We start from the raw sequence: 15158 nt of genomic DNA, 5'->3' as shown, positions 1-15158 counted from the left end.
TTCAAGAAGATAAACAACCATGAAGATAGCCACAAGAATTGCAATAAAACACCATAACTTCAATATTTTATTGATCTCAAAGCCAAATGGACAACAATTGTTCAAAATTCTTTCTTCACTACTCAATCTTGCTACAAAATAACTTTCTTCTCTCCAAAGCTCTAACTATTATCTATCTCTCTAATATCTAATGACAAAATGAAAATGAGTGAGGGTATATATAGCATCCTCAATTACAATGAACGGCCCAGATCAAAAGAAGATCAATGGCTGAGATTCTGACACCTAAACCCTAATTAGGGTTTGTTACAAAACGTTCCCCTTTTAGATGAACATTATTAAATGCATAGCCAAATATTTAATTGACACAAAATTCGAGAAAACATAGACCAATGATAATTAAGATGCCACATCATCCTATAACAACCTCTCTTCTAGAACCTTGTTCCCTTTCCAATGCTCTTTCTTAGCATATGCAACGAATCTGGACACAATTCCTTCAATCTCAGCAATAGGAATCTCAAGAAGATTCTTCATTCCAAGTGAATGACCTAGTCAAAGGCAATGAGAAGAGCCACTTCCCATCCAGGTTCGAGTTCTTTGATCTTCTCAATCAGGAGCATAGTAGTGAACATTAGATCCCATTGCTCATCTGTGATGACATTCTCATCTTTGCAAAAGATGACCTTGACTCTCTCTCCCAACTCTTGGAGGTCCACATCTGTCTCAACTTCGATCCGCCTGCCAAGAATGGTACACAACACCTCGAACACTTTATCCTGAATTGGATGGATGACGCCTTCAACTTGACTGCATTTGGTGTTGATGTCTTCGAAAAGAACCTCTTTCATCTGGAGTAGAGTTGACCACTGAAGTAGGTTATGAGTTCCTCCATCCATTATCTTTTCTTGTGCTAGGATTTTCCTTGGTGTTTGCCTAATTACTTGCAAGACAGGAATGATAACATCTCTAGTGTGAGCGAAAGCGGCTACAGTTATCATTAGATTGTGGACAATCTCAAGGACCTGGATAGCTCGATGGATTGTCTTCATCATTCTTGTTGTAAATTCAACAGCTACCGTGTGGGATTTGTCAATCCAAGAGCTCATAAGCTGAACCAAACTCTTGACTCTTTCTGCCTCGCCAATTGATTCAAGGGGAAGTGCTTGCACAGGAGATACAGCTGGATCCCAATGTCTCAAGGGCTGATTGAGATGACTAAAGTAGCCTCTCCAAGCACCGACCTCTCTCTCAAGCTTCTTATTCTTTCCCATTTCTTCCTTAAGTTTGCCCTTAAGTGCTTCAAATGAATCGGTTGCCTCATCCATTGCCTGTTCAGTAGTGAGTGGACCAAGCTCAAATGTTTCTACATCATACTCATCTGCAAGAATTTCACCTTCATACTTGTCCACTACTGGTGTAGCTATCTGCAATTTCCTGGATCCTGTCTCATCCCTCATCACTTTGGACATCTTCGTGGCCTTCCTCTTCTCCGTTACTTCTTGAGAATTTCCTATAAGGCTCACTAAGTCAATTACATCTTCTTCTTCTTCAATCACAATCACCCTTGTCAGTCTCTCTTTCAACCAATCTGGAATGGCGAATCTTGTCTCTCTCACTTGTATTTCTTTAGGTAGTGGTTCATCTTCTCGGAGAGGAGATGTCACCTCATCATCATTCTTATCTTCATGTAGCTCATTAATTTGGGGAGACTGACTTGATGAATCTGGAGGTGTCTGTCCTTTCTCTGGCCTATCATTTTGCACCATGGATTCCATAGATTCATCAACCTCAGGTACCATCTTCTCTTGACCTTCAGCTTGACTTGCCTTCTTTCCATGTCGAGAAGATGTGCTTGATGGGCGATCTCAATTGGCCTCTTGCTTCTTCTTGGAAGATTCCCTCATCTCAGGTCTTTCTTTCCTCTTTGCACCTCTAGGATAAGAAGTGTTCTCACTCACGCTAGCTTCTCCTTCATCTGGTCTAGCCTCCAAAGTGAAAGTCATTGACACATTTCGTTCTCTCAACTTCTGATGCTATACGTCCACCCATCTGCGAGTACATGATAAAACCGGATCCATCAAAGCTCTCAAGTCGAAAACCTCGGGCTCATTCCAATCTATCTTTACTGCTTTGTCTTCTTTGTCATAGGATGACTGGAGATGTCTGCCATTGTCCTGAGCTTGATCGGCTACTCTGTAAACTTTGCATTTCCTGATGAAATCTAAAGGTAATCTGGAATGCATCTTTCTTTTCACTTCTAAATCACTTGAGAGATTCATCCAAAAGTCTTCTACCTGAAACTCATGTCCGTACTTCCTAGCAACTGTTTCCTCCATATATCCATAAGGATCAAAATTCTCCCACGGGGCAAATAAGGTGAATGAATACAAGGCTAATTCCTTCTCTGCATCCTCCGAAGCTTGAGTATTAGGACATACCTCAATTGAATTCCCCAATATGATAGGCAGGAGAACTCCATTTCCATGCTTGTGTCTGGATACTTTTGCACAAGCTACCAACTGCCTGGTTACCTCAAGTAGCACTATCCTGTCTGTCGGATACCTCGGCAACATGTAGGGAGGTGAAGGACACCCCTGAACTCTGATGTATGTAAACTTTGGAAACTGGATGAACCAAGCACCATACTTCTTCACAAGCTCTTGTGCATCCAGAGATAGTCGATTGTGAATCCCGCCTTGCAATATCCTAGTGATGTTCATCGTGAAGGTATCATTGACTAACTTGTAGTCACTTCTAGGTGGGTGATGCAAATGAACATAAGAGTCACAAACTCTCACTTCTCCAGGTCCTCTTCCAATCACTCCTCTGTGAGGTAGCCCTGCATACTCGAAACTCCTGATCAAGGCATATATGACATATGAGCTCATATGGAATGATTTGGTAGGCCTTAGTCTTCTCAACTGCACATCCAGACTATGGCTAATAATTCTGGCCCAATGAATCGTTCCTTTTCCTTGGACAATCACTTGAATGAAGAAGAACATCCACTTTTCGAAGTAGAAGGCTTGGGGAGCCCCTGTAACTCTGTTGAGCATAGTTATCAAATCTCTGTACTCCTCCTGGAAGTCGATCCTATGCGGTGTGTTGGGAATCTTGTTCAGGCGAGGATGACTTTTGAGCAACCAATTCTTGTTGATGAGATTTAGGCAAGTGTCGGGATCATCTTCATACATTGATCTGGCTCCTTCTAGGCTTTTGTAAATCATATCTTTATGCTCTGGAAGATGAAGAGCCTCACTTATAGCCTCTTCTGAAAGGTAAGCTAAAGTGTTTCCTTCCTTGGATACGATCGATCTTGATTGTGAGTCATAATGGCGGGCACACTCGATCATTAGCTCATGACACTGTACTGCTGGAGGGAAACCTGCCGCCTTGATGATGCCACTTTCAATAATCTTCTTTGCAACAGGTGATGGCTTGCCAATATAGGGGACTTCTCGAAACTTCTTCACACTGAAGTTTCCCAAGTTGGTATCTCCGATGTTACTCCATTTGGACACGATCCTGGTCTCCAATTCGTCATTCTTCTGATCTTCCTTCATGAGAGTCGGACGACTAGTAGATGCTCCCGCTTTTGGAGTCGCCATCTTGACACCTACACAACAATTCACAATTAGTAATATATCTTGAAGCGTAGAAATATAGAGTAAAAAGGAAGATTTAAGATTTTAATTAGGAAACTTCATGATAAATCTTGAGTTATCATTTCCTAATTAACCATGCCAAACTTAGATTTTTCAAAACAAAAGTTCAAAATTCAAATCTTCAACAATGGTGTCAAGATGATTTCGCCATACCTCCTCTTGAGTATTAAACTCTAAGAAATGATGCAAAAAAAGATGAATTTTGCTAGGCAAAGTGTAGATCAAAGCCCTCCTTTGAAAGAATTGCCTCCCCTCTAGCTTGGGAAAGAACAAAACTCCACTTCCTTCTAGCCTTCAACACATGAAAGAAAATCGCTCCAAGCAAACCAGATTTCGCACCTCCAATTAGCTCTCCAAATTCGCACTTAAGGCAATGATTGAATGATTTGAAATGTGAAAAAGCACCTCCAATATATAGAGCACTCACCCCTTTGCTCCCTCTAGGCCGACTTGGCAAAATGGGGGTTAAAAATAAATAAAATTCCAAAAAAGGGGGGCCGACTTGGCAAAAGAAATGAAAATAGTGCCTTGAGCGCTTTATATTTAATTTGAATTTAATAAAAATTAATTTTAAATGCCTTCAAAATAAAAGTTCGATTTTCTAAGGCTTAAAATCAATTTATTAAATGCCAAAATGTCTTTTATTTAATACCAATTCATTTTAATTTTCCAAATGCCTCAAAATTAGCAATTCTGGCGATCAAATGCAATTTGGAGAATATTAATTTTAAAACAAGGCTTAATGAGATTTCATGAGGATTTCGCCCTGGACCCTCTCTGAGGGTCAGGAGCGATTTTTGAATTTTAGCCTTGAATATTTCACATTTTGACTTGAAAATCTCCTAGAGGGTAAATCGATATCCAGTTAATGTGTTGCACTTCAAATTTGACATTTTGCGTGAGGAAAAATAGGTGGAAATGTCAATTTCGCTCTGGGCCCTCAGCAAGGGTCAGGAGTGATTTTTCATTTTCTAGCTGGAATCCACCTCAACTTATTTGTTAAACTCACAACGTCACTTCCAAAATCCATTTCCTTGCACTACAAAGTTAGTTCATCAATAATTTTGAAGGAAATAACATCCTTAAAGGCAATTTCGCTCTGGGCCTTCACTGAGGGTCAGGAGCAATTTTTCATTTTTTGCTCAAAATTAGCATTTTTCAACGTCCAAAACCTCTTCAAGACACTTCGACTAGGCCTTCTCACTGACTTGCAAACTTAGCTCTATCCAATTTTGGAGAAAAGGTGTGATTTTGAAGTTTTTCGCCCTGGACCCTCAGCAAGGGTTAGGAGCGATTTTTGTAATTTAGGCTTGATTCTTCATCATTTTTCATTAAAACTTTATTCATCATTTGGCAATGTCCTTCCTTAATCCACTCCAACCAATTCGCTTTGTTGTTGCAAGGTAAAATGAGGATTTTCAACAATATCGCTCTGGGCCCTCTCTGACGGTCAGGAGCGATTTTCGCTCTTTAGACACATTTCTCCATCCTTTGGACTCCAAATTGCATCTAAGGGATAAAACATCATCTCTTCTTCCTATCCACACTGGATTTTGCCTCAATTGCTCAAACAAAGGAGAGAATCTAGGAAAATCGCTATGGGCCCTCTCTGAGGGTCAGGAGCGATTTTTATAATTGCCTTCAAAATACTGGCTTTCAACAATCTCCTTTCACTCCAAGGCATTTTAAACATTATTTCAAACCTATGTCTAGACTTGTCTTTCCTCAAACTTGGATGAAAAGTTCCCATATTAGGTTTTTCGCTGTGGGCCCTCTCTGAGGGTTAGGAGCGATTTTCGCTCTGGGCCCTCTCTAAGGGTCAGGAGCGATTTTTTGATTTTGGGTTGCTTTCCTCTTTCGTTGATCATCCAAATTATATTCAATGGGTAGTACATGCTTTCCTTCATCCCTTCCAATCATAAAAATCACTTTGATCTTGCAAGAATAATGTATTTTTGAAAATCTCACTATGGACCCTCTCTGAGGGTCAGGAGTGATTTTTGCAACCTAGACCAAAATGCTTCACTTTTCGTCTCGAAATTTCTTTGCCAAGGAAGATGTCGCCTTGCTTCATGCTATGAATAAACTCTCATGTCCAAGAAAGATCAAAAAATGTGCACATGAAGAAAATCGCTCTAGACCCTCACTGAGGGTCAGGAGTGATTTTACCTTTCCTGGGCAAAACTCCTTCAATTCATCATCTTCAATCAAGTCTGGATACTTTAACATGCTCACTTCATTCTCCCCTATGCCTTTGACATCTCAAATTGACCAAATAAAGGTAGAAATGACCTCTATAAGTTTTTTCGCTATGGGCCCTCTCTGAGGGTCAGGAGCGATTTTTCTGTTTTCAACAAGGTCCTTCATCATTTCAAGTCAAAACTTGTTCAGGTAGCTGGGGAAAGTCATTTATTTTCCATTCATGATCAAAACTTGGTCTCTTTCCATTGCAAAATGAAGGAAATCAAAATCTCGCCCTGGGCCCTCTCTGAGGGTCAGGAGCGATTTTTCCCTCTTAGGCCAAAAATCATCACTTTTCCTGCTCTCAAAACTTCAATCACCTTCAGTAACGTTCAATCATCCTTCCGGGAGACCCTGCACAAAGCACATTAGAAAAGTCAATGACAAATATGACTTAAACAACATTTTCGCCCTAGGCCCTCTCTGAGGGTCAAGAGCGATTTTACCTCTTTAGGCCAAACTGCTCAAAATTTAAGTCTCAAATCACTTCACAAGGCAAAGTCAGGTCATTTTCAAGGCCAGGAACCAGTTAGCAAGTCTATCAAAAACAGAAATTGTACTTAGGATAAAATTCGCCCTGGGCCCTCAGCAAGGGTCAGGAGCGATTTCTCTGTTTCACACATCATCTCACTTCAAAAAATGGATCAAAACTTACGCAAGCAAGAACACACAACTTCTCCTTCAAAAATGCTAACATTTAGTCAAAATTGGATTTTACCCTAAAAACCTTGATTAGACCTGACCTAAGACCTATTTGACTCCCCTGAAAGGCTTACCTTATTTCAATCATCTCAATTCTTCGGGAGGATACTTAACAATTCTTCAAAATTTGACTAGACCCTAGCTGAATAACATCCAAAAGAAACCCCTAAGGTTTAGCCCTAGCCCAGACAGACCACTCACTCACTCAAAACCCTAAAAGCAGAGAGAAGAACAAACAAAACAAAAGCGAAAAAGAGGGGGTCCCCATTCTAATGGGGCGATGTGTGAAATGGTCACAATAGTAACCCGGGGACGTGTCCCCGGCCTAAGAACCCCCATCCTAGTCCCAAGGATGTGGGGACAGCTAGGGGACGTCCCCCCCCCCAGTAACCAATTCGCTAAGATTATCACGAGACTGCCCAAAAACAGTGGGACGTTGGCCCCAACCATGGGGGATATCCAAATGTCTCGAGGATGGAGGGGGACGTCTAGGATGTCTCAAGGACAAACGGACGTCCCCCACGGCTGGAGCCATTTTTTTGAAGTTAAAAAAATAAAAACTCAACATAATTTTAAATTTTTTTGGGTCTAATGTGGGGCCTATCCAAAAAAAGACCCTAAATCATGCAATTTATTTTATTTAACATATGAACATTAAACATTAGATTTATCTTTTCATTTTCACAGCTGGACTGTGCTATCCAAGCATACAGGCAATTTATTTTATGAGATACTTGCACAATGCACTACGATTTTTTTTCACTATCGTGTTGTTGGTTCAATTCCTTTGAATCGTGAGCATCATACATCTCCGTGTTTTATACAGTTTTTACTTTTTCGGTTTTCCTCAAGAAAATACGTGAGCATTTGTAAATCTATGTAATATCATTTGGGATTTATTATTTGAATTTTTATATTTCCATTTTTGCTTTCAAGTTTTGACATTTGAGCCTACCTGGAACCAACGACTTACAACACTAACTCTAGGTTAAATCGCTAAAATGAAAAATATTCCATGGATCTTTCATTAGTATTACGGTTTACTATTTAGTAACTATTTAGTTTACTAAATAGTAAACCATAATACTAATGAAAGATCCGTGAAAGATTTTACCCCATAGTTTAATTGCTTCTATGTCAAAATGAAACAGATATTAATTAAGGAATATTTATATTTTATTATTTTTTAAACAGCTTGTTATTTTTACTACTTTCAGATTAATATAAACTCAGAAATCATAATTTAGTTTGATTAGCTGAAAGATTTAGAGATTTAGAGATTTAGGCATGACATAGAAATGAACAAAAAAATAAGAACGGCACATGGTTACCCTGGGAAAACCTCCTAGGAGGAAAAACCCAGCCAAAAAAGATCCTCAAATCTGATTATGGATTATATTCATATAACAGTTACAACACTTATCTTTGGTCCTTGAAGATGTCTAAAGTGTTTGCTCTTAGGGCTGATGGAATCAACCACAGGTCTGCACTTTCATGTATATCAGGTCTGCTCCTTCAACACACCAATCAGCACTCAGACTCAAGCCTCTAGATCTGCACTTCTTGATGTGTCTTAGATCTGCACTGATTCAGTAACCCTGGAACTTTAATTCTGGAACAGCTCAACCTTCTTTATGACAGCAAGAACTTGATGTTTGCTTCTTTAATTGGCAGGGATGATTAGCATAAATTCCTTCACCAGCTTTTGCATTAATCAGATTGTATACATTGCATCATTAGGCATGTGTGAACTCAGATGTATACTTCGCATCCTTAGGCATGTGTGAACTTCGTATCATTAGCAGATATGTATTTCGCTTAAAGGATGTGTATAAATTGTATTTTGAATGACGCAGATATGTCTTATATATATGTGATGCAAAATCCTTTTTATGTCGGCCTAATATAAATTACTTTTAATTTAATTTGAATCTCTTTAATCTGAAATGCCTTGATAGATAGGGTCGGCCCTGTTTAAGCAAGCATGTTATTATGCATGTAGCGTGGGGTTTCATCATGTAGCGTGGAGTGGAGTGAGGTATAGGGCCCAGCCCTATACATTGGAGAAAGGGGTTGGCCCCCTTGGGCGGATTCCAATGTTGCCCAAGGCAATTGGAATCCGCCATTCCCTAATTATAATCAACACAGCTTCCACGGATCTTTCACCCACTCGGATATCGCTGAAACAATGAAATCTGAGACAAAACCCATTGGTGCAGCAACAGTGGGGTTTTGTATTTCAGTTTCTAACTTTCTGCAATTTAAGGTGAGCCACTAAATTGCTTCCCATATTTGATATTTTATTATTTAATTTATTTTCCATGTTTTGAAAAACGAATGAGAGAAATTTCTGATTTTTTTTTATGTTTTGTATTTTATCAGTTAAAAATTTCATTCAATTTCAAACTCAAAAAAGCGAGCAGCAGTGGAGGTGATAGTAGTAGTGAGAATGAAGTGGAAGTGGTTGGTGGAAATGCAAGTGGAAGTGTTGCGAGAAGTAGTGGGCAGCAACCTAGTATTTAACTGCCCTTCAAAAATTATGGAAACATATGCAAGGGGCCCTTTTAATAAAACAAAACCTCGTCTCCAATATGTTACACCTAGGGGTGAAAAAAGAAATTTGGGAGGGAGTAAGATGTGGAATTGTCATGTTTGTCTAACAGATTTTAGGGGCAGCTACACAAGGATAAAATCTCATTTTTTGGGTGTTCCAGGCCATGGGGTCAAAGCTTGTCCAGAACTAAAAGATGAGGAGAGGATAAAGTGTCATAGATTGCATATGGAAGCAAAAATGGGGAAACAAGGTGTGGCAATACCAACACCTTCTTTTGCATGTTCACAAACATCTGGGCCTATGACATCCATTATTGGTAGTAGTAGTCAAATTGAGACAAGAGGAAAGAGGAAGATAGGTAGTGAGAAGGGAGGGTCAGTAGAAGCTTTGTTTATTGCACAAGGACGTGAAGTTACAAAGTCGTCCATTGCTACATTCATTTTTACTAATGCCATCCCATTCCATGTGGTACGTTCCTCTTTCTTCAAAAAAATGGTCAAAAACATAGCCACTTTCGGTCTCACATTCACACCCCTTGGAGATCATAAGCTACAAACTACTCTCTTAAACAAAGGGTATTTCAAGGTTAATGTGCTAATGGAGGATATGAAACCTTGGATGAAGATTGTTTGCTCTATTGTGATGGATAGGTGCACTGATGTTAGACATCAACCACTCATCGGTATGTGATAACCCCTACGGTATCACCTGATGTAAAATTATTAAATAATATTAATATACTAAGAGGAAATAAATCATTAAATATTGATTAATTAAATAAGGTTATCATAAATAAATGCTTAAAATGTTAATGTATTTAATATATAAAATAATAAAGGAAAAGTATTATTAAATGAATGATTAAACTGGTAATGTATTCAATATATAAAATAATAAAGAAAAACATTATTAAGTAAATGATTAAAATGTCAATGTATTTAATAATAAGAAAAGAATTATTAAATCAAATTATAAATACAACGCTATAAAATAAACTACGAACTATGCACAATACATAAAGAACCACCACGACTACCCCTCGCACGAAGTGGTGTGACGGTAATCGCAGCCTGGGCTGCGACCACCGTCGCATCCCTTCGCACGGAAGGGACCCATGGAGGGATGCAACCCTTCACGAGGTATAAGGAAGAACATCAGCGCATGGAATGGGAGGCACGGAGAATATAGGAAAGGATAGGAGTTACAGCTGCATAGACAGAGGAAAGAGTAAAGGGAAGAAATAGCAGAGGCGCCACAAGTACGTATATGTGTGTGGATGTGTGTGCCACACACACACATATAAATATACGTGTAGTTTTTAATAGTTATATCATTATTATTATAATGTGTAGTTACAGAATTATGACATGATTATTATAATATGTATGTACAGAATTATGTCATCATTATTACAATGTTGTATGTTACAGAATTTAGCATAATGTTGTATGTCACAAGATTATAATTTAAGTAATAATGATAATATGAATTATAATGATATTGATTATATGAATTGTTATGAAATGTTGTATATCAATGAATGGCAATAATATGATTATATGATGGAGGCTATTGGGAGGAAATCCCCATAGCCTAATTCAAGGATTATGATAATCCCTGGTAGGCAGTATATATTGAGTATCTATATGCATATATGTTATGGCTTGGTTGACAAAGTTCATCCAAGAAGAGACGGATCTGGCCGGTCCTCTCTGGTAGACTTGGATGATGAGATGCATCATCCAAGGCAAGGAATTGATCATATATGATGGTCTTCCTTGGTATGGCTTGGGTGTAAGAAATTACATCCAAGACAGGAATCGAATTAACCTTCGATTTCCTGGTATGGCTTGGGACTAAGATGGGTTCCAAGAAGGCAAGCTTTATAGCCGCCTAAGGACATGTCCCAGTACTGCACTTGTATCCTTTTTATTAAATAAGAATTGAGATTAGTGTTAATTAAGTAACTGAAATTTAATTGCAAATTAAATTATATATATATATATATATATATTTGTTGTATTCTAACAATCTGTTTTGCAAGGCAATGATCTCTAACTAGTAGGGACATTACACGGTATCATTGTCACATGCCTTGTCGGTTCTTATTTTCTGAAAGTCATGGATTGTTCAGGGAAGCATAAGGATGCAGAGTTCCAATTTAGCATTTTGAGAGATGCCATAAAAAAGGTTGGGGCTGCTAATGGTGTACAAGTGATCACTGATTCAACACATGTGTGCAAATCAGCAAGTTTGATGGTGGAGGGTGCTTACAAGCACATCTTCTGGACCCCATGTTGTGTTCATGCATTGAACAATGCATTGAAAGACATAGGAAAAATAGAATGGGTGAAGCAAGTGGTGGCAGAAGCTAAAGACATTCAAATGTTCATTTGCAACCACCACACCTCACTTGCTCTCTTTAGATCATTTTCAAAGGAGTTCCACAAACCCATTGAAACAAGGTATGCCACTTAATTTTGTATCAAACTTCCAAATTTTTTTTAATGAACATTGAATATAAGTATGCCACTTAAAAAATTTATTATTTTAATGAATGTAGGTGTGCCACTTACTTCATCTTGTTGGAGAGGATGCTTGAGGTGCATGATTCTCTATAGTTGGTGGTGAATTCTGAGTGAGCTAGATGACGGAAATCAAACTCTACTGAAAAATAATTTGTCAAACAAAAGATCCTTGATGACAATTGGTGGTCCACTGTGAGGTATGACATTGCTGATTTTATTATTAAATCGCTAATTGTTTTAAAAAGAAGAAATTAGATTGTTGATTTCCATACTCTGATTTTAATATTTTAAACTTTGCACTTGCAGACATGTTCGCTCTATCATCTCACCTATCGTAGATGTCATCAGATATGTTGATACAAACTCTCCTAATCTTGAAGAGATATATGAGACATTTGACAATATGCTTGAGAAGATTAAGCAAACAATTTTGGCTAAGGATCCTACTTTGGGGTTCTATGAGCAACATATTAGACCCATTGTGACACAGAGGTGGAACATAATGAACACCCCACTTCATATTGCAGCCTAGGCAACGAATCCCAAAGGGTATACACCAAGGGATGGAAGGGTGCCTCCATGTGATGATGATGAGGTTTTAGATGGGTTCACGCGGGCCATTGATAAGATATATACAAAGGAGTTGGCTTCCATACTTCCTGCACAATTCCTTGACTTCAAAAATCTTCGTGATCCTACATTGAGTAAACCACAAGCAAGGTTGGACATAGCTATATTAGCCCAAAGAGACCCTATTGGATGGTGGACATGGCATGGGAGGGATACACCACAATTGAAGTTGTTTGACACTCACCTACTTTCACAAGTTGCTAGTTCCTCTGCTGCAAAGAGAAATTGGTCCACATGTGGCTTTATCCACTCTATCAAGAGGAATAGACTTACCTCTAGATGAGCGGAGAAGCTAGTGGCCATGCATAGTGCTCTTCAACTTCAAGATCGCCAAACTCCAAAGTATCAACAGACCAGCTTTACGATGGGATGTTGATCCCGAAGATGTGGCCCACGTTGATGTGGGGAGGCGGCACCAAAGGGATTGGTTGGGATTCCGTTGGATGAGGTGGACATGGACTATGACAATGGCAAAGACTCGAGGGACTCTGATTTTAATGTAATATTAGGAGATGCAGATTAGGGGCAGCATGGTACCTTGTTTTTTTGTATTTTGATTTTCATATCGTAATTGACAATGAAACTATATGGCAGCAGCGTAGCCTTTGGGCATTTTGTATGTTATTTCTTTAATATCTATTATCATATGCATATTGACAATGAATTCTGAATTATGAATGCATATTGAGTATTGACAATGTTGTATGTTCAAAATTTAGGTTCTAAAATGTTTTCATAGCATCATACACATGCTATATCTATGTTTTCATATGAATATAATGTATATATGCATACTTTATCCATGTTTTTATATGAACATTTGAAATTTTTTTATATATTTAAATTTTCCCTATATTTATTTAACCGTCCCCCCTCCCCAAATTTGGAAAAAAAATTCGCTGCCCCGGAAACTCCTGCCGTCCCGTCCCAGAAACTCGGGTTAACGTAGGTTTTTCCTGTTAGACGAGTTAGAATTACACAATTTTCTTTAAAAAATAAATCTTCTTTGCATAAATTCTCAGATTAACGAAGGTTTTCCATTTAAACAAGTCGCAATTATGCAAATTTCTTTCAATAAAAATAATTCCTGCAAACAACTCACAGTGACATGACTTTCTTCAAACAAAAATATAGACATTACTCAGAATTAAAGAAATTTTGCATTGAAAACAAGTAACAATTAAGCATTTTTTCTCGGAATTAAAGTGTTTTAACATTACGGATAGCCGAAGCTTGGTATCTCAGATTAAGAAACTTTTGCATCTAAACAAGTTACAATTACTATATAATCTTCGGCAAAAAGTTTTCTTTACGCTTTATAATTTGCGGAAACTTGATTAGAAAAGTTTTGCATTCAAACGAAGTCACGAATAGCGCAAAACAAAACGCCTCATTTGCAAAGCCAAACTGAGGCTAAGACACCTACCCGAAACGGCCGGTCTTCCAAACTTGCCCTCGCTTCTGACTGTCCCCAATCCTCGAAATGCTCACAAAATCCTGCTCAGTAAACTGCGAATTATTATACGCCATGAGCGCAGGCCCCTGCCATTCCTTCAGCTGCTCGCACAGCAAAGACTGCGTCCCGTGCGTTCGCCGATCCAGACAAAAGCACACTTTGGTGGCCCCAGCATCATCCGCGTTCTGAATTATCTCCTTGAGAACAGTCGTACCCTCTGGATAATTCGTTAAAACCTCTCTAATTCTTCGCGTGAGGTCTACCTTTTGCCCGAAGTCTTCCACCAGAAGGCTCCCCGCCGCCTCCTGTTTTCCAAATCCCTCCATAGTTATTCAAAAAAAGCCAATCAGTCCTTATATTTTAAGGGTTTGAGCCCAATTGTGGGGAATTGCCACAAGAATCTAGCATTTTGGGCGGATTATAGACAAGAATTTAGTGTCTTGAGGCGTCTAGCCAGGTGCAATTTTAAGATCTGGGGATGAAACCCAGCTTTCCGGATGTAAGTTTTTCGTTGAAAACCCTTGCGCGCGGGTTTGAATCTGGGATAGTAGCAATTTAAATAGCCACCTTTTACACTTTTTCTGATCTAATGTTATATTTTACTCTCGGCGTAAATGCACAATTAATTGCCGTCCACGTAAGTAAATAGATTTGCCAAACTCACGTACGGAAACGACGACATTACTTAACTTCAACTCCTACAAAAAGGTATACAAGGTAATTAAATTTGACGGGAACTGAACCTGTCGCGTAAAGTTGATTATTATCTTATGAATTGTGAAACTTAATGTCTATTCTAGTTCTTAAATTTGATGTTTCTATAATATTATTAGTATATTTATATTTTAAATTTTTTATGTAAAAGATGTCTAGAATATTGCTAACAGTTTTTAGATTTGATTGTGTTAGCAATATTCAAATGGATTGTGGAAATCTCAAGAGATCAAATTTCAATATATTTATTATTTATAGATAATATTTTATTCAATTTAAAATATAAGTAATATTATATTTTTTTGTTGGATTCAATAGTTGTAAATAAAATGAATGTATAATTATGTTTTGCATTTTTTAAGTTAGATTATCGAATCTTAACATCCATTTAACCTTCAACCCATGTTTAAGGGAGTAAAATTGTCTACACACTCATAATTCTGAGAGAAGAAACAAAATAGATTATATTAATGAAACATAAACTCCCCTTTTCATTATTGAATATGAGAATGAAATACAAAATAATGGCATTTACCATATTTGGTTCAGAACCATATGTAATTTCTATTTGTTGGTATTTTCCATAAATTTCATATCACATGTTCAATCATAATATTAGCAATGAGAGAAACAGAATCTGATGTCCTTATTGTCCATCTAGTTGA

General features: G+C 38.1%; 1 protein-coding gene across 3 annotated transcripts in view; it reads right to left on the bottom strand.

Moving 5' to 3' along the window:
• Positions 1 to 14375, bottom strand: part of LOC131033191 (uncharacterized) — a 164830-nt gene extending 150455 nt beyond the window's left edge. For all 3 annotated transcript variants that reach the window (XR_009103573.2, XR_009103574.2, XM_057964335.2), the window contains exon 1: positions 13750 to 14375. Coding sequence is in view for 1 of the 3 variants with exons in the window: in XM_057964335.2 (XP_057820318.2) it covers positions 13750 to 14105 (356 nt within the window). In the remaining 2 variants the exon portion in view is untranslated. The remainder of the gene's footprint in view (positions 1 to 13749) is intronic.
• Positions 14376 to 15158: the final 783 nt, after the last annotated feature.

The sequence above is a fragment of the Cryptomeria japonica genome, chromosome 6, assembly GCF_030272615.1.
Source record: "Cryptomeria japonica chromosome 6, Sugi_1.0, whole genome shotgun sequence".
Classification (NCBI taxonomy): Eukaryota; Viridiplantae; Streptophyta; class Pinopsida; order Cupressales; family Cupressaceae; genus Cryptomeria; species Cryptomeria japonica.
Note: the sequence above shows the minus strand (reverse complement) of the source record. Positions and strands in the feature narration are given on the sequence as shown.